Source organism: Lissotriton helveticus, chromosome 8 (genome assembly GCF_964261635.1).
Source record: "Lissotriton helveticus chromosome 8, aLisHel1.1, whole genome shotgun sequence".
Lineage (NCBI taxonomy): Eukaryota > Metazoa > Chordata > Amphibia > Caudata > Salamandridae > Lissotriton > Lissotriton helveticus.
This window is the reverse complement of record NC_136069.1, coordinates 451,607,415-451,632,871: the sequence shown is the minus strand read 5'-3', so window position 1 is coordinate 451,632,871 and position 25,457 is coordinate 451,607,415. Positions and strand designations below refer to the sequence as shown.

Genomic DNA, 25,457 nt, shown 5'->3' with positions numbered 1-25,457 from the left:
ACCCCCCAGCCCTGGGGACCACCACCCCCTGGGGCTTTAGAAATGGTGGGAGCGGGGCCGCACGGCCCCCCTCCTGGAGCCCTTGATGGCCGTGGGGACCACCACCCCCCAGGACCAGATCCTGCAGTGTCCCGGGGTGCCCACCCCCGGGACACTGCTGTTTGCTATGGCAGGGCGGGAGCCTCGCGGCTCCCACCCTGCCATAGCAAACTGCTTTGGTATTTGAAAGAGAGAGCAGGAAACCTGCGCTCTCTTCCAAATACCAAAGACGATTGCTTTTCCACATGGGGAGCTGCATCTTCGCACGGTTCCCAACGGAGAGGGCCAGCACCGGGGAATGTGGTCCCCGGGGCTAGAAGAGGCCCCCTCCTCAAATATAAACACTTTTTTTTTTTTTTAAAGGCCGGCCCGGGGGATGGGGTCCCCGGGACCATCCAGGTACCTTAAGTAAGCACCACAGAGCTGCGTTGCAGAGTGTTGTAAAAAGGGGCGTGGCCTCAGAACACCTCTCTGCAACGCAGCCCCCTTGGGCATCCTGGAGGTATCTGGTGGGCTATTTGGCCCCCAGGGACCCACAGGATTGAGGAGGAATTAATTCTCTAACTTAAAACGTGCCACAAGGCGTGTTTGCAGACATGTCACCTCAGGCCACACCCCCTTTATTCACCACTGTGCAAACGTGCCCCCTGACGCGTTTTAAGTTGGGGAATTAATTCTCTTTCAATACGGAGGGTCCCTGAGGGCCAAATAGCCCAACAGGTATCTCTATTATGCGCCAGGGAGCTGCATTGCAGACAGGTGTTCAGAGGCCACGCCCCTTTTTACACCTCTCTGCAATGCAGCTCTGTGGCACTTACTGGAGGTACCTAGTGGGCTAGTTTGACCCTAGGGACCCTTACGATTGAAGGGGACTTAATATCTCAACTTGGAATGGTGACAGGGCGCGTTTACACAGTGGTGAAGGGAGGGGAAGGGGCCTGACGTGATGTCTGCAAACACGCATGTGGCACGTTTTAAGTTGGGGAAAAAATTCCACTTCAAACCTGAGGGACCATGGCGGCCAAGTAGCCCACTAGGTGCTTCCAGGAAGCGCCACTACACTGCGTTGCAGAGAGGTGGTGCAGGCTGTGCCCCTTTTTACATCTCTCTGCTACGCAGCTCTGTGGCACTTACTGGATGTACTACGAATTCTGATTTACTAACCTGTTATCAGGAGAGACCTCAGTGCTGCATCTTTGAGCCCAGTACTGCTCCTGAAAAGTAATTCTAACCATACTTACCAGTAATTTGAATTTCCTTCCATAGGCTAACATTGACTGATTTCACCTGGAAATTCTTCTAAGTGTGGAGTTTTGGAACTTTTAAATATGCACCTAAAATCATCCAAACAACGAATTCCGATTTACTCACCTGTTATCTGGAGAGATCCCAGTGCTGCATCTTTTAGCCCAGCACTGACTCTGAAAAGTAATTCTAACCTACTTAACCGTACTTACCAGTAACTTGTATTTCCTTCCATAGGAATCCATTGTCTGGTTTTACCAGAAAAGTTTCTAAGTGTCTATTTTCACAAACTAAAAATATTCCTTAAAAATCACCTGTATGACGTAAACGCATTCTTTCAACTGTTTACAGGAGATGCACCTGTGCTGGATCCAGAATCCACCACTGAGTAAGAAAAAGTAACGATAACACTACTTACCTGCTAAGTGAATTTTCTCCCACAGGATAACATTGGTGATTACATGTGAAAAAAAATGTGTCAACCTTTAAACCTTTAAAATACAATAATATTCCTTAAAAATCACTACTGTAACCAAAACGCTTTTACTCAACTGTTTACAGGAGATGTCCAAGGACTGAATCTAGGTTCCAGTCCTGTGGTTATAAAAGTAATCCATAAGGTAACTAATTACATTTAACTAGAAATTCACATTGAGCTCAATGTTGCATCGTGTTTGAAATTGTGTTGCCCATTGCAACTACTGCACTTAAAAGTCTATTGCCTATTTGCAAAGTATTTAAACTAAAGTAATTCATTCTGAGAAAGTATATTTCGTAATGTAATGTTTAATGTAATTATAATGTAATTTAAAAAATAAAATATCTAAAAATAAATAGTTTAAAAAAATGTAGTAAATCCGTATCAAAAAAATAAATATAACAGTTAATACATTTAAAAATTGTCATTTATAAAACCTTATAAATTCACTGAAAAAACCATAGGTTTCAGACATGTTATCGTTAGGAATTAGCATTTAAGAAACCTTATAAATTCACTGAAAAAACATAGGTTTTAGGGGTGTTATTGCTAGCTGGACATTTCACTCGTACAAAACCATTGAAATTCCTCCCTTATAGTTAGTTGTACTAACTATAACTCGCGCGCCCGCAATCCACTGCTGATGATGTCACATATTACATCATTCATGACATGGTCAGTGGCATCACTGATGACATCACTGATGACATCTCAAATGACATCACTGATGACTCAGTGAATTTATAAGGTTTTTTAAATGCTAATTCCTAACTATAACATGTCTGAAACCTATGTTTTTTCTGTGAAAAAATAAATTATATATATATATATGCTCTTCATCTTACCTGGGAGGACTGGCTGCAGCAGTTACAGGGGACCCAGGACAGACACCGTGAGTTTCACTGCTCTACGACCACCCGACCCTCCTGCAACGGGCACTGACCCACTGTTTTGTCCAACCACACCACGCCACCTACCTTACAATGCCAAGACTGTGCCTGCTGGGACATGGAGTCCGTTACATTCGACACGGACTGCCATTGATGTGCTGACTGCATTAGGGGGAGGGAACTTAAGTGCCTGCCGGTATTTTACACAGGAGGAGTCTATTAGGGAGAGGTTCATCACAGTGAAGGGCGCTGAGGAAGGCTATCGCCGAAATGCATTCGCCGCCGCTGGGACATTTGAAATAAACGGCATGTCTGCTCCTAACTCCCCTTGTGGCCTCTGATTCTTTCTTGGAAGGATGTTGCGTGATATTACCTACTGGCGGTCGCCAGTAGGTAGTTATAGTTAGGACCTAGTTTCCATAGGAAATCCTCAACATTCTATTTGGATTAACTTTGGCCCTGGTGGATGAATCTTTGCGAATTTCTCAAAGAAGATGGCTCGGTCCGCCCCGCTCCTTCCCTGAAAGTTTGAGATAAAAGGGGGGTCCCAAAACGTGTTTTCTCCATGTTATTTTCCATCGGACGTTTAGACACGGCTACAGGTCGAACGGCTGAATGGATTTATAAGAAATTTGGCAAAACTGTAGAGTCCGGCTCGCAGATTACGCTTTTTTTTGAATGGTGTAAATCCGTTCAGTAGTTGCTGAGAAAATTAAAGTTAAAGTCAATTATATATCTATACGCGCGAACGGGTGCGCGCACTCAAGCGGCTGCGCGCGAGCGGATTTTTTTTTTGCTGCGTGACGTCTGTTAACGTTCGATTCGAAGGAAATCAGGAAGTGTTGACCGCCATTTTGTCACTGCGAGAAAATATATTGTTCATTTCAAAGCGTTGGAACATGGAAAGGGGAGAAGGTAGAGATTGTTTTGCTGCGTAGGTTTTCTCAGGGTGTGAAGTAAGGCCCTTAAAGGCGAAAATATATATATATATATATATATTTTTTAAGTTGCGGGGTGCGCGCACTCGGGCGCGCACACCTAATTACAAGAGTGTGAAAATGGAGATAAATCAGAAGTTTGAGTGCTTTGATATAAGGTGGCTCTGAAAAGAGCCCTTGTGTTAATTGAGTTTTTTCTGCATTTATAAGTAAGTAGCGATGCAGAGCCTGATGTTGCAGGGGAAGATTCTGTTTCTGCCTTCCTTCTTACATAGTTATGGTTTTTTCACTCCCACTCCAGGCTTTTAGTCTGTGGATGGAAAACCATGAAGCTAGACTCACCAATGAAAATCTTACTATTGATGCTTGACTGAGGCCAAGGAGATCAGAGTGCATGTCTGTGTAAGGTGATGTACCTCTGGGGAGATGATGTTACGTTTAAACGTAGCCCGTGAGTGCTTAGTTCGGTTCTGTTCTCTGTCACTGTTGTTGATTTAGAGCCTCAAATACAAAGGCTTGTTGTTGCTTGTGAATCCCCAAGTGTATATTTGCCCATACTGATCCATAACGCCCCGGCCTATCCATGTCGTAGGCCGCAAGAGTGGGCGAAACTCAGCTGGCCGAGCGAGACTTGGGGAGGAGGCAGGAGCCAAGAGGAAACAAGGAGGGGTTTTCATCATTTGGGACAAAAAATAGTTCTAAACCAATGAAAAGTTTTATTAACAAGTCACATGACCTGTTATGCTTACGTTACGCGCTCCGCGCCGCGCCCCGGATTGCTTCCGGGAAGCTGCGCTTCGCGCCTCGTGCACCAGAGCACTTCCGGGTGCGCTAACGCGGCGTGTCATATGACGCATTATGCAACAACGCGATACGTCGTTGGGGCTCCACCGGAACTGATCGAATTGGTAGTCTACAGTGTTTCTGGATGTTTCAGACTGAAGCTGGCGTCAGCATGAGAGCACCCCGTGGCTACGTCGTGGCCATTCCGCAAGCAATCATGGCAGTCGCTCCCCACCAGAACTCTGCGGGAGTCGGGGGCCCCGGTGACTCTTGTAGAATCTTCAAGGCTGATGGGACGCTTTTGGGAATGGGGCCCATGCCCTAGCAGTCAAGCGTCCGAGTTCCAGGGTTGCCCAGAGCCATCCTTGCAGGCCAGGCCCAAGTCTGTGGAGCCGACCGCCATTTCCTGAGCTCCGTGGCAGCCGCCTGTCGCTGTATCGCAAGAGTGGGTGCAATTCAGCCGGATGGCGGGTGAGACGCTGTAATAGCAAGAGCAGGCGTAATTCAGCTGGCCGAGCGAGGCAATGTGCCGCAGGAGCGGGCGCAACTCAGCTTGTCGAGTGAAGCGCTGGGGTGTAGCTGAGAAACCTCCACCTGGGGAGGTGGGGCAGGCTCGTTCGCGCCGCCTCTCCCTTCCAGTGCACCCCACGCCGTCTCCTGGCACAGGTATATGTGATGGTTGGACCAGGGTACCGCAGGACGTGTCTTTAGGTCAAACCCTCAACTATGGCACCCAACATCCAGGACTTATGCCATTTGTGCAAGGCAGTGACATCGAAGCATGTCAGGGACCAAGCATATCCAGAGTCCTTCCTACAGTCTCTGCCTTCCTTCTTACCTAGTTATGGTTTTTTCACTCCCACTCCAGGCTTTTAGTCTGTGGATGAAAAACTATGAACCTACACTCACCTATGAAAATCTTACTATTGATGCTTGACTGAGGCCAAGGAGATCAGAGTGCATGAGTCTCATGCTCGATCGATTGAGCTGGCCGGATCAGGCAACAAGAAGGTGGTGGGGGTGGCGGCATCAGCAAGGCATCCCCCCATACAACTTGTCGGACATCACCTCTGGATGTACTGGGGACGAGCCTTGGCGCATGGTGTCGTCCCCGGGGTATTTGCACAACGGTCCTCCACCCCTAGGCCGCCAGCTATGCTACCTCGACAGGAACAGCGTCATGCATTTGGATCGATGTTGCAGCAGGCTGCCATGTAAATAGTTATTTAATAAAACGTTTTACCCTGTTACTTTGCTGGTGTGTTGTATATATTTATAATATTTGCATAGGGTTTGTCGTTATTTTGGGCGGGGTGGGCGGCGGAGCCGAGCTGTCTTGCAGCCATCATGGCGTCGAGCTCGGTTTCTCTCACTAGTTTCATATTTCTCATGAGGGGTTGTTCCTAATGTTTCTATTTTAGCGAGGTCAAAAAGAGATCCCATCAGTGGCCTACTGATTTTGCTCGATTCCTTTTGTTTTTTCTAACGATTTTTAAGTTAAAGTTTGCTAGCACGATATAGCGGCTAGTCCGCATTTTATATATATGTCCTTTTTATTAGGGGTGTCCTCCGGTGGAGTCGGACGATCTACCTCTAATAAACGGTAAGTGTTCCTCTGAAGGAATGCGTCTTGAAAGTGGCTGACTGTAATGCATGATATTTCACTCAGTGACTTTCAGGCCCATGCTGTTTCAAAACTGTGCATGTGCTTGAAGGAGGCGTAGGTATTGACGCAGCATTGTGAATATAGTGCATTGGTGAGCCTTGCTGGAGCTGCATCACACTTGCGATGCAACTCTAGCAATGTATTACTTTTTCAGCACAGATGTGTTACGCATGTATGGTGTTTTTGTACCATGGTGCGACACATTTCAAATGTGGCACACCATGGGTAACGGAGCACTAGCATACTGTGGTGCACATTAACTGGTGCATATCTGGGTATGAAGTAGTTAACATAAATCTGCCCCATAGGTTACAAATCCGCGTTTAGTAGAGTGTTCGGCCTTTGTAGTGTTATGTTTTTTCTGTTATTCTATGTAGGTATGTACTATTGCAAGATTTTTGTCACGAAAAAGAAGCCATGAGTATTGGGTTTGTGAAAGATCGCAAGATTTTTAAAATTAAAAAGCAACAACCATGGCATTGTTTAATATAGTATTGTAAATACTTATCTTTAACAATGATGAGAGAGTAAAAAAAGGTTAACCTGATGTTTTAAAGTTATTCACAGGCTTCTTTAGAGGAAGTGTTCTATATGATTGTAGCGTGGGTGTTTCACTTTTTTATAGGTAATAGAATGCATTCTGTATGCTGTAGCAGGAGGAGTAATACATACTTGAATATTCTTCAGTGCTTATTTTCATTTCGTAAGTGGTATTGAGACCGACACAGAACTTCAATGGATCGGAGGGGCTGTTCCTGTGCATCTGGAGGACTGCCAAGCCGTTGCAGCAGTGGGAGTGAGGCCTCTCCCAGGGGTGTAGCGCAGCTCCTTTTGATGTTCACAATTGCAGATAACAGGGTAGAGATGTCCGTGGAATTTATGGATGGTTAGTCACACTAGAGTGTGCGCGGCGCCCCTAGCACCTCATTACGGCACACAGGGGAGCCGCGTTGCACAGTTTGAGAATCAGAGACTTAGGAGATAAACCTTCATAATAGGAAGGCTTCTAAGCGATAAAAATCGCCGGTGCTCGGCGTTAAAAATATCACTGCTATCGGTGGAATTTTCCACGGTGTTAGTGCTTCAACAGCAATGGGAACACATATCTGATAGAAAATCCTGTAACAATCTCAGTATTTCACATTATCGCGTGAAAAGAAAGTCTTCCGAAAGATGTTGAACGTTGTTCTCTTTTGAGAGTAGAAAACATAGTGAGGGAAGTGGGTGGAGTGCTCCGTGTAAATTGCAGAATAGAAACTACTAAGAACCAATTGGAAGTGTTGTTTTCAAGTCACATGACTTCACATGCGCGTCTCAGGACGTGTACGCGGTGACAGTATCTGGTCACGTACGTCATTTGGAAGTAGCGGTCTAATTCAGCGAAGTTTCAAAACGTGAAAAGGAGTAAATCCAAACACATCCGGATTTAATATATCTTCTGAGCTCGATTCAAGCATACAATTGTTAAAGTATAAAACCTTTTATATTTTTTTTTTTTAAAAACAAGGTGTGTACATTCGGTCACGCACGAAAGTTTAAAAAGACATTCGGCTCCATTTAATGAAAATTTTAATAATAATAAAAAAGAAGCCTAGGTTTAGTGTCTTTGGCGTAGTATAAGTTCTTTGATGGGTCTATGAAGAAATTTAATAAGTTGCAATTGCAAAGTTTTCACGAAATATATAGGCGGGTGCGCGCACACGGTGCGCACGAACGAAAGCCAAAAAAGCGGAGATAAACCCCCTTTATAATATGCTCCTGGAGCTCTTTTTGGTACAATGAGTTAGTTCTGAAAAGAACTTTTTTTTTTATTTTTTTAAAACAAGTGTTATGTTGTTTTTGATTTTTTAAACTTGCAACAACATTTTCATGTGTGACACAGGATCAAAATGAAATGAAGAAATGTATCTTTTCTCGGGGCATTTATGACTCTCAATTTTTAGTTTAGTAAGAATGAGGCTCTGCTCTCCGTACAGAAGAATTTCTCCACACTCGTTGCATTTCATGTGCACCTTTGCAAGATATGGTCTCAAGTCCATCACAGCACTCGATGGAGATACAGGTCGTCCACCAGAAGATGTGCTGGCCACCTCTGATGGTAATAGCGTGGCCAGGGCTCTTGTCGATGCCTGTGCAAATTCCACAGGGTGCACTTGTTTGACATGCCGCACCATGGTATGTATGGAAAAGGATTTTTTTATGTTGGATTTCCTCTTGAGAGAACCGATTTGCATATCGTGCAGGTAACTTTTGGCGCATTCACTTTCTTTTGTTCTTCAGGATAAGTGAAAAATTGCCAAATAAAAGATTCCTTTTTTCTTTTTAAAGGTAGTCGCTCATTTCCTTCAGATTCGGAAGATGAATGCGGAACGGCAGCCATTTCAGCAAAGTTTTCCGAAAGATGTTGAACGTTGTTCTCTTTTGAGAGTACAAAAGATAGTGGGTGGAGTGCTCCGTGTAAATTGCAGAATAGAAACTACTAAGAACCAATTGGAAGTGTTATTTTCAAGTCACATGACTTCACATGCGCGTCTCAGGACGTGTACGCGGTGACAGTATCTGGTCACGTACGTCATTTGGAAGTAGCGGTCTAATTCAGCGAAGTTTCAAAACGTGAAAAGGAGTAAATCGAAACACATCCGGATTTAATATATCTTCTGAGCTCGATTCAAGCATACAATTGTTAAAGTATAAAACCTTTTATATTTTTTTTAAAAATACCAAGGTGTGTACATTCGGTCACGCACGAAAGTTTAAAAAGACATTCGGCTCCATTTAATGAAAATTTTCATAATAATAAAAAAGAAGCCTAGGTTTAGTCTCTTTGACGTACTATAAGTTCTTTGATGGGTCTATGAAGAAATTCAATAAGTTCAAATTGCAAAGTTTTCACGAAATATATAGGCGGGTGCGCGCAGTCGGTCGCGCACGAAAGCCTGGAAATGCGCTATCCATTTTATTGAGAACTGTTGCCGAGAGTGCGCACACCGGGTCGCGCACGAAAGTTTAGAAAGGTTATTTTTATTTACAGACAAATTTTAATGCGTTCAAAAAAAGGCAAGGTACAGACTTTCTAATTCTGTATCGCTTTACAAGGAGTCTCTATGCAACTTGAACAGTGAAGAAAACGGCTTGTTTCCGAAAAAAATATTGCCAGAACTTTATTGACAAAAGTATAGGTTGCATACACGAGATATTTCTGAATTAGCATTTTAAAAACCAATGAAATTCACTGAAAAAAACATAGGTTTTACACACGTTATAGTTAGGAAGTAGCATTTACAAAACCTATGAAATTCACTAAAAAAAACATGGGTTTTACACACGTTACAGTTAGGAAGTAGCATTTACAAAACCTATGAAATTCACTGAAAAAACCATAGGTTTGACACCAGTTATAGTTAGCTGGAAATTTTACTGATATAAAACCAATGAAATTCCACGTTATAGTTAGTTGGACTCACTATAACTTGCGCGTGTAATGCACTGCTGATGACATTAAGTTTATCAATCAATCAGTATTAGTAAAGCACAGCATTATCATCCCTAGGTGTACCCGGGCGATGAGGGTGCCATGTCGCTGTCGAAAAGCCAGTTCTTGAGCATCGTTCTGAAGCCCCCAGGGAAGGTGCTGTTCGGAGGTGGAGGAGCAGGTTGTTCCAGGTCCTCACAGCGATGCAGGAGAAGCAGCTGCACTGCTACGGCTGTGTTGGATGTAGGAGGGTGCGAGGGCCACTGAGGCGGAGCACAGGTGTCTTGATGGAAAATGGAAGTTCAGTTGGTGGTTGATGTAGGATGGTCCTTGGTCATGAAGAGCTTTGTAGGAGTGTGTGAGAATCTTGAACTGGCATCTCTTCTGGATGGGGAGCCAGTGGAGGTTCCGGAGGTGTGGAGTGATGTGGGTCCATTTGGGGAGGTCCAGGATGACAGCTGGCAGCAGCATTCTGTATAGGCTGGAGTCGTCAGAGGAGGTGGGTGGAGGTACCGGAGTAGAGAAGGCTAGTGATGAAGGCCTGTGTGATGGTCTTTCTGATGTTGATTGTGATGCATTTGCTGATTGGGCAGAGCATGCGAAGGGTGTGGAAGCAGGAGGAGGTGACTGCATTGACTTGTTGTTTCATGGTCAGTTGGTTGTCTAGGATAATACAGAGGTTGCATGCATGGCCAGTCGGTGTGAGTGAAGGGCTGAGTTCTGCTGACCATTAGCTGTGGTCCCAAGTGGGGTATTCTGGCAGAAGATTAGAACTTCCATTTTGTCAGAGTTCAGTTAGAGACAGCTGTCTCTCATCCATTTGGCTACGTTGGTAATGGTGTTGTGGAAGTTGGTTTTGTTGTTGGAGGTGTCCTCAGTGAGCGAGAATATCAGTTGAGTGTCGTCTGCGTAGGACATTATGTTTTTTTCCGTGGGATCTGACGACATCTGCGAGGGAGGTCAGGTAGATGTTGAACAGGGTGGGGCTGAGGGATGATCCTTGTGGTATGCTGCATATGATGTCCTTTGTTGTGGAGGTGTAGGGGCCAGTTGGGTGCTGTGTGTGTGTGTGTTCTGTGATGAAGGAGGTGATCCATTTGAGGGCATTTTGTTGTACCATCTGTCGATGAGTGTGTGATGGGAGACTGTGTTGAACGCAGCAAAGCGGCCGAGAAGGATCAGAGCCACCTTTTCTCCACAGTCAAGGTTCGTTCTGATGTCATCTGCGGCAGCGATCAGCATGTTCTCAGTGCTGCGTTTGGCGCAGAATCCAGATTGAGAGGTGTCGAGGAGGTGGTTGTTTTCTAGGTATTCGGTTTATTAGATGCTAAATAGCAGTGTAGCATATCTAAGTGTTTTAGCTGTACAACAGCCTTGGTCACAATGTCAGGCTTCATCTTATGTTTCCTTTTTAAAATCACATGACGTTTACCAAAGATAAACTTTAAAGACATACTGTGACAGTCACCTTGTCAATATATCTCAGCAATATATATATGTATATATATAGCCAGATTTATGCTATATCTTCCAGAAATCCACAAACTGTACTAATCTGTTCCATTTAAAGCTGCTGTTTGTAAATGTGTTTTCCGTGGGAATCCTAAAAATCTGGCATGGATGTCAAATTTCTGAACATCTGTTAGGCACCTCTTATGCAATACATGTTTTGTAACTTATTCAGTCCAATGCAATATATGTGACTCTGCGCATGTTCTATTACAAAACACACATGTGCTCCACAAAGAGCAGTCTCAAGATACCCAATTAATTATGGTGAACAGCGATTTACCACTCACATCTCTTCTTCAGCCCAGTGAACATCCTCTTCGATTTGCAAGGGTTCGTCCAGATCTTCTGAGGTACCCTGAGAAAAGGTAGTGAAGGAGGTAATTTATTAAGGTGTACATGTAACAATAAAATGTACACAACACGGATCAATAGCATGTACAGATGAAATGAGGACGAATAAGCAAACCACAAGGTAATGGTTGGGCTTTTTCAGGACAGCACTGCTCAAGACACTTGCTTTAACTGGAGAAATCGTATTCACATGATCGCTACTAAGGCAGACAATGCACAGCCATGCAACAGGTTGTAGCCGCCATTTTTGACCTTGTCCACACTTGAGGTGCGATCTTCGACTTCATTGCACAAAGGAGGTAAAAGGCGGTTGGACACAATGCTAAACCTGTTAGAGGGAGTTATTAAAGTGTTACATTTGTACATGTTGAACTGGGTCTGCATGACTGGTCCACAGAGCGATGATGTAGTTTGCATATTTCCAAATAGTGGGCCTGATTCACGAAAGCATTTATGAGTATGGGAAGTATTATTACAAGAATGCTCTTACATCCCTTGGTGACTCGCCCCTGATACGTCCAACTCCATATTACTAAAAGTGTAAAGAGGGCACAGTCCTTTATTTGTAAGAATTATATGTGAATATTTCCGGAATATTCATAATAACAATTAAACTGAAAACAGTCAGAAAACATAAAATAGTGTCACTGGACTACTAGTTCACTAATTCCAAATTGTATTTCTGAACAGGCCCCACTATCTTTACATTCGGGCATCTTTGGAAAATGACAAAACAATTTAATAGCAACTCAATGTATTACCCTGTTATTTTTTAATGTGAGAGCTCATTTAGACAAGGAAGCAACAACTGCCAGGCCTAGTCCTTCCCAATCAAAAAGCGCTGTTCCTGTAAATGAACTGTGTCATTAGTGAATCACTGGATTATTCTTCACTTGCTTAACTCCTTTTAGCCTAGTTCCTGCAATCCCAAAGTCATAACTGCATATTAGGAGGAAGATTTCAGGGGAAGGTTTTTTTTTGTCTTTCTTCTCTTGCTGTGCTCCGTCAGGTATGTAGTGGCTTATCTATATAGTTTGATGTCACTGAGGCTGTAAAATACACACAGTCTGTATTGACGTTGAGTCCGTTATATGTTGTTATATAGGTAAGAAACTAAGGACAAAACATATATAAGGTGAAAAAATAGCTAAAGCAAAAAGAGTATCCGTAAAGATGGCTTTTCATTGTGGTAACTCTACGTTTTTTGCATTTATAAAATATAATCTTTACACCTAAATAGTACACCCAACCACGGCAGTGGTCACAATACAAGATAAACAGAAACTGCACCCAACAGGAAAGAACAGACAGAACACCTCTCTCGTCATCTAGCATGGAGGTTCTGCGCATCAGACATCATTCTACAACTTCAAAACGAGCGGTAATTTAATTCTCTCAGAATAAGGTGCGTTTTTTTAATCTAACCACTACCTGATTTAAATTGACTTTATGATCACCCCCATTAATCAGGTAATGTTCACTCGTTCACCTAATTGTTTATGCAAAGAGAATGCTAAAAAAAAATTAATTGATACTTGTATAGCGAACTACTCACCCACAAGGGTCTCAAGGCGCTTGTATGAATACCGCTGTGGAACCCATCCTGGCTTTCCCTGTGAGGTGTTCACTCCTGGGCACCCCCAAGGTGGAGGCCAGGCATCCTTAGCGTTGTTGGGGCCGTTGTGGAGATTAAGCAAGCTATTGCCCAAAGTTGCAGAGTGGGACTCCATGATTGGAATAGGCACCGAGGCGAGAATTATCAGGTCCGTGGAATTTTTGAGCCCAAGACCCGCTGAGGCGGGGAATTGAACCCTGGTCCCGGGTTAGACCTCTGCATCAGGGTCTGCCGCTCTAACCATTGAGCCACACTTCTCTAAAAACAACCCATTTACTTCAACAAACCGAAAGCGTAATGATCAAGTCCTAGGTTGACTGACAGTCACTGTTGGTGATTAACTAAAGTTAAATATTAAGCTCTATCCTAAAATGAGAACTATTACTGCTACCCTACTGGGGAAAGTGCGTGCAATTTCTAATATAACATAGGAATACTAACAATCAGTTTGGTCATGGTCTCCTAATAATTAGGCCGCTTTAATCCTTCTTCTAATCATTCAAACTGAAAGAAAGTTAAAACAATACATGTTCTGGTCGAATTACTTCTAATAGTTTATACAGCGAAGATGCTAAACATAACTCATTCTATGCAGGGACTAAAGCACAGAGCAGCTGAGGGTTCAATGGCAGACTGACTGATCATGGTTATTTATGCAGGAAATGGGAACAGTGTCAGAACTGGTTAGAATTCTAAGCTTAATAGTCAATAAAGTGTTTCAGTAAAGTGTTTGCTACATTTTCCCAGACTGCTGAATGATAGTTACCCTGGCAAATCTTTAATTCTTTGACTGCCAAGTCCATATATCGTGTAAGCCTGCAAATCAGGCCAGGTGAGGACAAGTCCCTTGAGAAGAGGCTGCCATGGCTTTATCATTCCTGCAAGCACCAATGCCTACATAGCAGGTCCTTAGAGGATCTTTCGAACACCCAGTGAGAGCAGGCATAAGTAAACAGCATATGTTGAAGACTCAACTCACCAACCACATACTCCACAACAGTTGTTGTAAAAATACATTTTACATAGGGAGTTTTGGCCAAGTTAGAAAATGTAAGTAACACCACCTCAATGTATGAAGCCTCTGGACAGGGAATGTTCTGAAACTGATAGCCAAGAGGACTACATCCATGATGGCTGCAATAGAGGAATGTCAACACTAACTATCTTTAACTGCTGAAAACGTAGAGCTAGGGGCCCAAGGTGTTTATTAAAAAACTTTTGTGCACCACCCCAAAAACTGAGCATGAATGAGGATGGCGCTCAAGCCCAAGCAATGGGATGGTTTGCTACTAATGCTTAGTGTTAGCGAGTAGTGCGTTATGCAGTGTCCATCAAGACACTTTCACTGCAGCCCCGCTCGCCAACGAGCTGTAACTACACTCTGCCCACAACTATTCCTACACAGGCATTCAGGTGATCCTGAAAATAAAAGCGAAAGGTGCGAGCCTCGCTCCAGTTCTACCCTAAAGTGTATGTGTGTCGTTTCTCACCCCAGCGCATGTCCAGTGCCCACAACGCCCCAGGTTAGAAGAGTCTACACCAGAAACACCAACTCACCAGTTGGTGCTAGAGCGGTGATGGGTAGCCTTGCACTCAAGATGATAGAGCTCGTGAGCCCATAAATAGAGTAAAGCCTCACGAAATAATTGTCCTGACACCCTGCATTATTTCCCCATACATATTCTTTATTTTGAGCCGGGAGACAGCCAAGAGCTGTAAGACCCCCATCTGCAACATCATTCATGCAGAACTTGTACTTTGCACTGATTCGCTTGCCCTGCGGGGTCACCTCTCCCATGCCCCGGAAGTGCTCTGCTGCCAAGCGTGCACAGGCGTGCCTTCCTCTGGCACCGTCCCTGGAGTACACTTCCTTTCGCTGAGCTGTCATTCGGCTGCTGGAGGGTCTGGAGCTGGGCTTGGCTGGCTGTACAATCCATGAACAAGTCACTAGGCAGAGGTGTCAGGGCTTTGACACTTTCCTCTCGGGGACACTGTGTGAAGCAGGACATCCACATCCGGTATGCGCCGAGTAAGGTGTGTCCTGTCCTTTTCCTGAAGACACCCTAATGGCTGACGTCAAGCATTGGTGAGAGAGCACAACCCTCCTCCTTCCTGACTCACGGCCCACACAGAAGCGCTTCACTTACGCTACACAGAGCCACACACTCAAAATATTCTTATAATTGCCTCCTTGGTTTACTGGTTATTTGGCACACCCAGTCATGCAGGTCATCCTTTCCAATGTGTCTGTAGATTCTACAAAAGTGTACAATTAATGTTTTAAGCTTTTCCTCCAACAATATTTCCACTCTCCAGTGGGCACCCCGAGTTCCGACGCCATAGAGGCCAGGAACTCATGGGCCTAGTATCGCTCGGGGTGATATAAAATGAAAAAGAGCAATGCAATGTCTACATTTTGTAATTACTCAACATATAGAGGCAAGTCCAGTGCTTAATTTGTAAAAACCTAAGTGGAAGGGCTATCCTCAGGAGGCAACTGCAGCTCACATCACACATTGCCCCTGCTATGCTGCCACTGATAGTAACAACCCAACTACCAATCATCACACTCCTACAAGTGTGACAATTCGGATGACAATTCGGACTATTTCAAGCCCCAAAAGCTACAAGAATGGCTTGGGTGCCAGGTAAGAAATTATTTTTAATGTGTATTGAATTAATAATTAACTGTTGTGGTCATCTCTAAATTAGCCAGGCGGCTCCACCTTGTGGCAGACTGTCACAAGTGCTGATGTTGACAATTAAGTGTTGGTGTCAAGCACCAGAAACCTACAGCTCAAATTAAGGAATACAGTTCACACGCCTTCCACTAAGCTTCATTTGTGTGGCAGTGGCTAAAAGAATTCAGGCAACTGTGATTTGTACACTTTTTATATCGGCAGCCATTGTTGCTTGACTCCTCTGTACAACCAGGGCACAAATCGAAGCTACTCGCAGGTAGATGGCGTCTACCCACTATTTTCACAAGGTCGATGCCGTCTACCCTCTCAAGAGGTTAGGCCCCACAGAAATATGTTGAACTTGTCCTGGTGTAATTTTCAGACACTGTTTTAATTCTAGCAGCGCCTGCACGTTGTCAGCTTTCGTTCCAAGCAGCAACATGGAGTCGGGAAGGGTTTTATCAGATTCCAGCTTATCCATAACAAAATCCAAGGTTACAGTGCCATTGGGCCTCCTTTTGTTGGAGTATCCTGGCTGGGAGCTATCGAGAGCCTCACAACTAGATGCAATGGAGGGGGAAACAAAGGCTCATAGCTAGTTGTTATCACTTCACAGGTACTTGAGAGGCATGCTTTTGACTTTGTTCAGTTTCTGTATATAACAGATATGCATGCTCTGTAAGAATGTCAGATGGGTTGGTTTGTCCCAGTATTTACACAAATAATTTCAATACAACTATTTTGGTATATTTCTTTTATGGCGCTTTAGCACTACTCATCCCAATTCAGGGCGTTAGAGTGCTTTACATCACACGTACACATTGTACACTGACAAACATTGTGTGTATTACATAAGACAGGGAGGGTTACAAGGTGTAAGAGCCACATGTCCTTCATAGCTCACTGTGGTACAGCAGAAGGATTACAATTTATGAACTGCAAGCAACAAAATGATCTGATTTAAAAGCAGTAACCCACTTACTAATTTACATAAAATAAAAAGATGTCATCTGCGTGTTACATTATGTGCTTTGCAGGAGACATATTAACCCACAATACTACTTTGACTCAAAACTGGGACTAGACAAAACACAGACCTCTCCAGCAAATATGTTATCCTCCAGAATTATCTTACCATTAATATTCTTCCCCGAGATTTAGCTGGAACACAAAGATCACTGCAACAGGTGTTTGAACCCTATAATATATTTTAAAATACAGACTTTGCAACCAATTAAGCATAACAGATTTACTGCCATATTTCTCCTTGTTGCCAATTTCTTTGTGGCAGGGTTTTAAAAAATAAATGTATTAGTTGATGCCCAGATTTTTCATCGAGTTGCGTCAATATTTTGGCACAACCCCAATGCAAAATCTAATTTGTTAAATATTGTGCTCAAATGTACTCATGATAGACCTGCTAAACCTATTTGAGATCTTAAGGTCTGATGTCACTTCCTGGGAGGTCATGGTGTGTGATGCCACGTTCGATATCACGCTCCATGACGTCACACGCCATGATGTCACTTGCATACTGCCTAACTTGGTTGGCCCTCCCATTTCTTTTTTTCATGACTTGTGGTGGACAACCACCCACCTCCCATCCTGACTGTGGGCGAAAGCTCTCAATGGCAGTGTAGCTCGGGTGCGTGGGCCTTGGTGCAGCCAAGGAAAATGGCCGTCTCCAGACATGGTAGTAAAATACAGCCAGAATGGGATGCACTGGACCCGGTGCCACTGCACCTGTCACACTATTATTAGCCAGGCCCATGGATGGTTATAATGCTGAGTGGGTTACAGTGGAAGAAACGTGACTGGAATCCTATAACTGTGACTGGACACTGCAAAGAAGGGATCTCACAACAAGCCTTTTACACCAATAACAAGGCACTAGTTGACAAGGCTCACAATTCTGGATTCCTATGTTACCCTACTCACAGGCACTGCTTGGAAATCTTACATTGTTTGCTTACAATACCATTCACCACACACTGCTGCAGAAAGCTCATGCTGTTACTGTCAGTGGCGTGGTGAACTCCCCACTTAAGCAGCTTAAGCGGGCACTGCCACTGGCCCCAATGCTAATTCCTGGTTCATGGGCTTCTTCTGTCTGCACAATACTTGATAGGGAATATGATGACAGATGGATATGGGAGGTAGACTAACATGTACAGCAAAGGAAATGAAGAGAAGGGAGGAAATCTCGACAATAGGGTCATTTGCAGAGAAAGGGACAAATACAAAAAGTCAGCAAAAGAGAAAGTAAATAAAACGTAAATTTGAGAGACAAAAGTTGGGTTGATGAAAGAACAGGAGGAGAAAGGAAGGTAAAGTGAAAATAAAATAAGCAAGAAAGGGGGAAGGGTGGCACGGAAAGGTGAAAGGAAGGGTGAGAGTTTGAATGGATGTCATGGTGAAAGGATAGATGGGAAATTGAAAGGATCGATAGTGAAGGAGTGAATAGATGGATACATGGAGACATAGGCAATTGCATGAGAGGATGCATGTGTATATGAAAGGGTGAAAGGACGAATTATTGATGTTTGGGTAGAAGAGAGAAGGGATGGCTAGACAGGAGAAAGATGGGCGGAAGGAGGATAACTGGTGAAAGCAACAGGTTTACTCGCATCTCTTGCTTGGTGTGGTTAGTGGTATGGTTCAACTGGGGTGTATTTTAATGTTCTCACTACTTCCTTAGTTACAGTAGCACTGAGGGAGCCCACCTAGAAAGAGCTCTCACATGGACAGGGTGGCGCTAGAGCCAGCTAACAAGAGATGCAAAGCCCTGACTGGCCGGGGCCACGGCCGGAGCAGGGCCGGACTGGCCGGAGCGGGCACAGGGCATTTCCCCCATGTGTTGCTAAGGTGGGGGCCGGTTTTGGGCCCCTGTTGGACAAGGTTACCAGGGGCTGGCAATATAGGCCGCCTGTAACAAAATAGACTAAAACCGGCCCTAGCAAACAGCTCGGAAGCACCAACCGCCCCCTCAGGGGGATCAGCCGAGCAGTTTGCCAGGGCCGGTTTCGGTTCCCAGTCCGGCCTTGGGCTGGAGTAAGTCCACAAAGCTGGGGGATGGTTACACTACTGGTGCCAGATAATTCACTGACACTGTCCTGCTGGAGTCCAGCCGGTGCTGACAGGGCCCTGCTGGAGGAAACCAGTGCTGACATGGCGTTGTTAGAGGAAACACACTCCGCTAGAATCGTATACCACTATGAGAGCGGTGGGCATGTGGGGTAGGTTGGTGGGGGGATTCAAGTTGAGAAGCTGCTTTATAAGTACACTAGTAGTGCCACCATTTTCTACGTCCAGGTAACCTGTTTTCACAAAAAACACACCGGTCCGCTTGAATTTAAAGTACTGAATGTCGCTAATTGCTTTGTTAGAATGATTTGGACGAGGACCAGCAGAGTTACGTAGAAGGATGTGGCAGCTATGCAAAATATGTGAGGCGACCTTGAAATGTGCACGATCGACAAAATAACTGCTTAACAGTATTCGTGCCACTCCCAAAAGCACAGCAGTGCCAATCGTGGTATATTTGTAGCATGTTGTCATGGGTGGGGGCACTAACTTTAATTACAGTTTTACTGGCTAATGCCCAGGAAATAAAGGGCTGTATTTTGGAAGCATGGTATGACTTCTTCCAATCAAAAATACCTCTTGTGCAGTGCATAAAATTCAGACGAATACGGAATTAGATACTTTTATTGAATTTTTTAATCGCCTTTCTTTCCACTCCTGCACCTGTTTCTGCATTATCCAGGGAAAACGGGGCGATGTGCACTTGTACAACTTGCTTATTCAGATGAAACATACAAGTCCGGAGAAATGCTTAAAACTAGGCCTGGGCAGTGAACTAAGCTCCGTTTGTGGAGTTTGAGGAGGTTTCAGCACTCCGCAGAGCTCACAGAGTGCAGAAAACTCTGCTCTGCGTAGCGAAGTATTTATCTCGCTCCTGACGGTAAGTTGGCGAGCGGGAGCTGCCGCTCGGGTAGAATTTCTGCTCGAGCGGTAGGAAAATCAATGCGAACTTCAATTTGCGCCGCACTCCGCCGCTTGTGGAACTTCACTGAGTTTTTTTGTCACTTCGCGAAGTTCTGCATATCGGAACTCTGCGAACTCCGTTCAGTCCTACTTAAAACACATTTACGGATATAAAATTACTACACTGCTCCCCAGGATGAGAAATGCCAATATTCTGCCTTCTCAAGTGGCACTTATAAAAGCAGAAATCCCACCAGCATGGCAGATTGCTGCAGTCACAAGTTCGAGGATTCGGGCAAGGAATATGGAGACTCTTAGGATGACAAGGTGGGCCTCTATAGCAGGGGTACTCATAGTACGGCCCGCCAGCGGCCCGGCAAGCCTTCCTTGGCGGCCCGCGGACCTTGCAGACAATCGTACCTGTGCTTAAAAAAATAATTTATTAGTGTTAGCAAACACCGCCGCAGCAGCCATTGACTCAGAGGACTCAGAGACTGATAATCACTGCTCCCCCAGCCCCCACAGAGCAGAGGCTTTGTTGTATTTCACCTCTTAGCGCCCCTGCATCTCCACTCTGACAATCACTTCTCCCCCGGCCCCACAGATCAGAGTGGAGATGCAGGGGCGCTAAGAGGTGAAATACGACAAAGCCTCTGCTCTGTGGGGCCGAGCGAGCGGTGATTGTCAGAGTGGAGATGCAGGGGCGCTACAACAAAGCCTCAAAAACATGTAAATGGTCTTTTAAAGACCTGCAAAGTACTTTGGTGCGGCTGTCTGTGTGTGCGCGCTGAGGAAGCTGTCTCAGCCCGGGCTGAAGGCTGACACAGACAGACAGACACACACACAGTGAGATGACAGAGGGGGAGGGAGAGTGAGGGCAGGAGGGAGAGAGAGATCGAGAGGGAGGGCAGGAGGGAGAGAGATGGAGAGGGAGAGAGAGGGCAGGAGGGAGAGGGAGGGCAGGAGGGAGAGGGAGGGCAGGAGGGAGAGGGAGGGCAGGAGGGAGAGGGAGGGCAGGGGGAGAGAGAGATGGAGAGGGAGGGCAGGAGGGAGAGAGATGGAGAGGGAGAGAGAGGGCAGGAGGGAGAGGGAGGGCAGGAGGGAGAGGGAGGGCGGGAGAGGGCAGGGAAAGGGGAGGGCAGGAGGAAAGGGGAGGGCAGGAGGAAAGGGGGGGCAGGGGGGAGAGAGATGGAGAGGGAAAGAGATGGAGAGGGAGGGAGAAGGAGAAGGAGGGAGATGGAGAAGGAGGGCAGGAGGGAGAGAGAGGGCAGGAGGGAGAGGGCAGGAGGGAGAGAGACGGAAGGAGGGAGAGAGATAGAGAGGGAGGACAGGAGGCAGAGAGAGATGGAGAGGGAGGGCAGGAGGGAGAGAGAGATGGAGAGGAAGAGAAACGGCAGGAGAGAGAGAGAGGGCAGGAGGGAGAGGGCAGGAGGGAGAGAGACGGAAGGAGGGAGAGAGATAGAGAGGGAGGACAGGAGGCAGAGAGAGATGGAGAGGGAGGGCAGGAGGGAGAGAGAGATGGAGAGGAAGAGAAACGGCAGGAGAGAGAGAGAGGGCAGGAGGGAGAGAGAGGGCAGGAGGGAGAGAGAGGGCAGGAGGGAGAGAGAGGGAGGGCAGGAGGGAGAGGGAGGGCAGGAGGGAGAGAGAGAGGGAGAGGGAGGGCAGGAGGGAGAGAGAGATGGAGAGGGAGAGAGAGGGCAGGAGGGAGAGAGAGGGCAGGAGGGAGAGGGAGGGCAGGAGGGAGAGAGAGGGCAGGAGGGAGAGAGAGGGCAGGAGGGAGAGAGAGTTGGAGAGGGAGAGCAGGAGGGAGAGAGAGATGGAGAGGGAGAGGGAGGGCAGGAGGGAGAGAGAGATGGAGAGGGGGAGGGAGGGCAGGAGGCAGAGAGAGATGGAGAGGGAGGGCAGGAGGGAGAGAGAGATGGAGAGGGAGAGAGAGGGCAGGAGGGAGACGGAGGGCAGGAGGGAGAAGGAGGGCAGGAGGGAGAGAGAGGCCAGAATGGAGAGGGAGGGCAGAAGGTAGAGGGAGGGCCGAAGGGAGAGGGAGAGGGAGGGCAGGAGGGAGAGGAGGGCAGGAGGGAGGGCAGGAGGGAGAGGGAAGGCAGGAGGGAGAGGGAGGGCAGGAGGGAGAGGGAGGGCAGGATGGAGAGGGAGGGCAGGATGGAGAGGGAGGGCAGGATGGAGAGGGAGGGCAGGATGGAGAGAGAGATGGAGAGGGAGGGCAGGAGGGAGAGAGAGATGGAGAGGGAGGGCAGGAGGGAGAGCGATGTATGTATGCTGGGTCTGGTAGCTCAGTGGATGAAGGCATCTGCTGCAGGGACCTGTGCAACCTCATGGTCACAAGTTTTCGTTTTGCTTTAGCCCCGCCCCCTCCCCCTCTGATCCTGCCCCCACCAGTGCGGCCCTCGGCCACAAACCACACTGTAAATTTGGCCCCCGAGAGAAAGTTTGTGAGTACCCATGCTCTATAGTAAACACCATCAAGCTTTAAGTTTGAGGGTATTCACAACCATTCTGCAGTTTGCTTCCCATCCTGGTTTTGTACACAACACTACTCCTGAAAAGGGTGCAAGTAAGTTTGTCAGTATATGGAACGAGAGTGTTGGTGAAGATTGGATTTCTATCAAGAACAATCATTTTCCACTTGAGATTAAAAAAAAATGTACATTTATGTCATATTTACACATGCAGAATATTACACCTGGTTTGAACACAAACATTTAATGCACAGGAGTACTCCTGGAAATCTGTGACTGGTGTATATTTCCAGGAGAAATCTATGATTTGAGTAGATTTCCAGGAGTCACATTTTTGAATAGTCCAAAGCTTCAGATATCTTCACCATAAAAGAGTACAAAGGAGTTTAACTCCCTTTCTCTTTGAATTCATAGGTCGTGCACAGTGAGTAACTATGCACAAGTACTTCAGAGTTGTACTTCTGTTTATACCCTTCTACAAATAGGTGAAAATTCAGTGGCGCAATACAAAATGATGGGGCCCCAGATGTGTAGAGAGTCCCACGAGTATCCAATTTCTCATACATACATATTGATCTTAAATGGGGACCCCTTGAAGTGTTCAGAGCACCTAAAGGGTGGGCCAAATTACACAGATACAAGTTACACATTTCAAAAGTAATACCCCCCCCTCCCCCAACACTGTGAAAGCAACTCACAGGCCCTCCTTTGGTTCTTTCTTTCCTATCAATTAAGTACACCAAGACCTTTTGTGGTGTTAGAACGGCCACAGTTTATTCACATCATAAGCTGGTACATACTTGTCACGATGGCACTGGTAATCAACATGTTCATTTCTTGCTTATTTTGGACTACAACGTAAGGCATTTTCATAACAGATTATACATTATGCATCCTATACTTTATTGCATATATTAATATATAACATGCCTAATCCTGCAATGCATCATCCATACATTCATGATGACTCTTAAAGGTTGTCATAAATCACTTTCCAGCTGCCGTGACAGCTCTACTTCTGTTACTTACTTGGTAGTGGCTTGGAGGCTTCAACTTGCTACCGAATTTCTGGCCTTCATGGCCAGTGGCCATGCCTGGGCTACAAGTGCCATATCCGCCCAGTGCTGACCATTTCTTACTGTTTTGTTTGTCCTCAGGTATCCCTGCCATGAGGCATCCAGTGACGTTGCCCAGGGACTGGTCTCAAGAGTCTCTGCCATAAGGTATCCCTAGTACCTTGTTCTGACAATTGCACTGGTCTCAAGAGTCTTTGCTGTAAGGCATTCCAAAGACCTTGTTCTGGCAATTGCACTGGTCTCAAGAGTCCTTGCTGTAAGGCATCCCAAGGACCATGTTCAGACAATTGTTCTTTTACCTCCTTATGTGAAGATATTTATTGTTAAACCTTGTGACTCCTTGCCTCCTCATCACACTGGGGCTACGACGACCGCATTCTCTGGTGTGGGTGGGTGGGAGATATCCATTTTCTCCGGCGACAAAGCTGGGGACTGCTTGTGCCGGTTGCCTTTTAGGCCGTGTTTGTGACCACGCCCCTCTTTCTTGATTGGGCCCTTTGTACCCAAACTCGCTTGGTCACTCGCTGACCTTTTCTTTGGCGCGCGGTCATGCCCTGCTGCTACAGTGCCCTTTGTCTGTCGCCAGTGGGGGGTTAGCCTCCCTCGCTCTACCACCACCTCACCCCCAGCTGTGCACGCATCTCACGGGCCCTCCAGCCATTCTTTCTTTACCATTAATTATCTACACTAAGAACTTTTGTGGTGTTAGAACAGCTGCAGTTCAATCACATCATAAGTGGGTACACACATTTCATGATGCATTGGTCAACACCATGCTCATTTCTGGCTTATCTTGGAGGACAACATAAGGCATTTTCATAATAAATTATACATTGTACATTCTATACTTTCTTGCAAAATCATAACCATAACTTGCATAATCCTGCAATGCATCATCCATACAGTCATGATGACTCTTAAAGGTTGTCATAAATCACATTCCAACTGTTGTGACAGCTCTACTTCTGTCACTTACTTTATACAGTGGGTTGCGGCTTCGAGGCTTCAACTTGCTGTAGAATGTCTGGAGTTCATGGCCCCGTGGCCATGACTGAGCTGCAAGTGCCGTGCCTGCCCAGCGCTGACCGTTTTTACCCTTTTGTCTGCCCTCAATTATCCCTGCCGTAAGGCATCCCAAGGACCTTGTTCAGGCAAGTGCCCTTTTACCTCCTTGTGGGAAGATTTTTATTTTTAAACCTTGTGACTCCCCGCATCGTTGGAGGTGGTTTAACTCACCGACAGCTCCCCCCCATGACTAGTAGAAAATTAGCTGCTTGAGTGCAGTGGCGGCCGACATGACTCACAGGTGGTGAGGTAGGCGGCGGGGGTGAGGGGGCCCACAGGGGGATGGGTGCAAGGTTGCAAAATGGAAATATAGAAATAAGAAATGAAGCACTTCCCTTGCCGCCAAGTCCCGCGTCTTTGCTCCTGCTCTCCTCGTGGGACAGGAAGCCAGGAAGAACAGCCAGGCTCCCCTTACAACACTGTAAGTAAGCACCCAGGCTCCCATGACCAATCACAATGCTGCAAAGCAGCGTTGTGATTGATTTTGATCCACCTAGTTCGACACGCAATGGGGGCCTGGGCTTGGTCTCGACGCAGGCTGTAATGTAGCCTGCATGGAGAACGGGGAAAGTGTGCAAGACTGGTTTGGGCGGCCGAGAGGGCTGACCAAACAGTCATTGCGCACTTAGGAGTAGGCAATCCACTCTTCCCCTGCCCTGCACCTTTGCCATAGCAGAGGAGCCGCCACTGCTCGAGTGACCCCTACAACATTCAGGAGGAAAGCGTCGATCACTCCCCTGGACAGATGAACCTGGCTATCTGTGTAATTCCCGCGGAAACAACCAGAGGGAGTCCCTTGGATTCAGTGATATCCAGCATTGCTGTACCCAATAGAGATAGTGAGGTTCGGGTCTTTGCCCTTCGAAGAAAAAAAAATCCAAGCCCTGATGTCACTGAAATTATGCAGCAAGAAAGGGCAGTTATGCCATATAATATTTCTGTGTCGTGGCCATATTACTAGTTATTTTGCCATCTTGTCTCTGTTGACCCTGCCTGGCCGTAGGCTTCCTCCTCATCCTATCTGTGCCATATATCATTACCGCCATTGTCAACTGAAGGGTGCTTGGTTGAAACCTCAGCTCAGACTGTGTGCTGTGAGTCGACCCTTTTTAATTACTGGGTAAACCGGATATGCACACTAATAGTTATGTTGCAGGTGCGGTAAATCCATCCTTATATGGCAAT

At 46.0% G+C, this 25,457-nt stretch overlaps 1 protein-coding gene across 4 annotated transcripts in view; it reads right to left on the bottom strand.

Moving 5' to 3' along the window:
• Nucleotides 1-25,457, bottom strand: part of LRCH1 (leucine rich repeats and calponin homology domain containing 1) — a 758,040-nt gene that overhangs the window by 228,525 nt on the left and 504,058 nt on the right. For all 4 annotated transcript variants that reach the window (XM_078657325.1, XM_078657324.1, XM_078657326.1 and 1 more), the window contains exon 10: nt 11,311-11,378. In XM_078657325.1, coding sequence (XP_078513451.1) covers nt 11,311-11,378 — 68 coding nt within the window. The remainder of the gene's footprint in view (nt 1-11,310; nt 11,379-25,457) is intronic.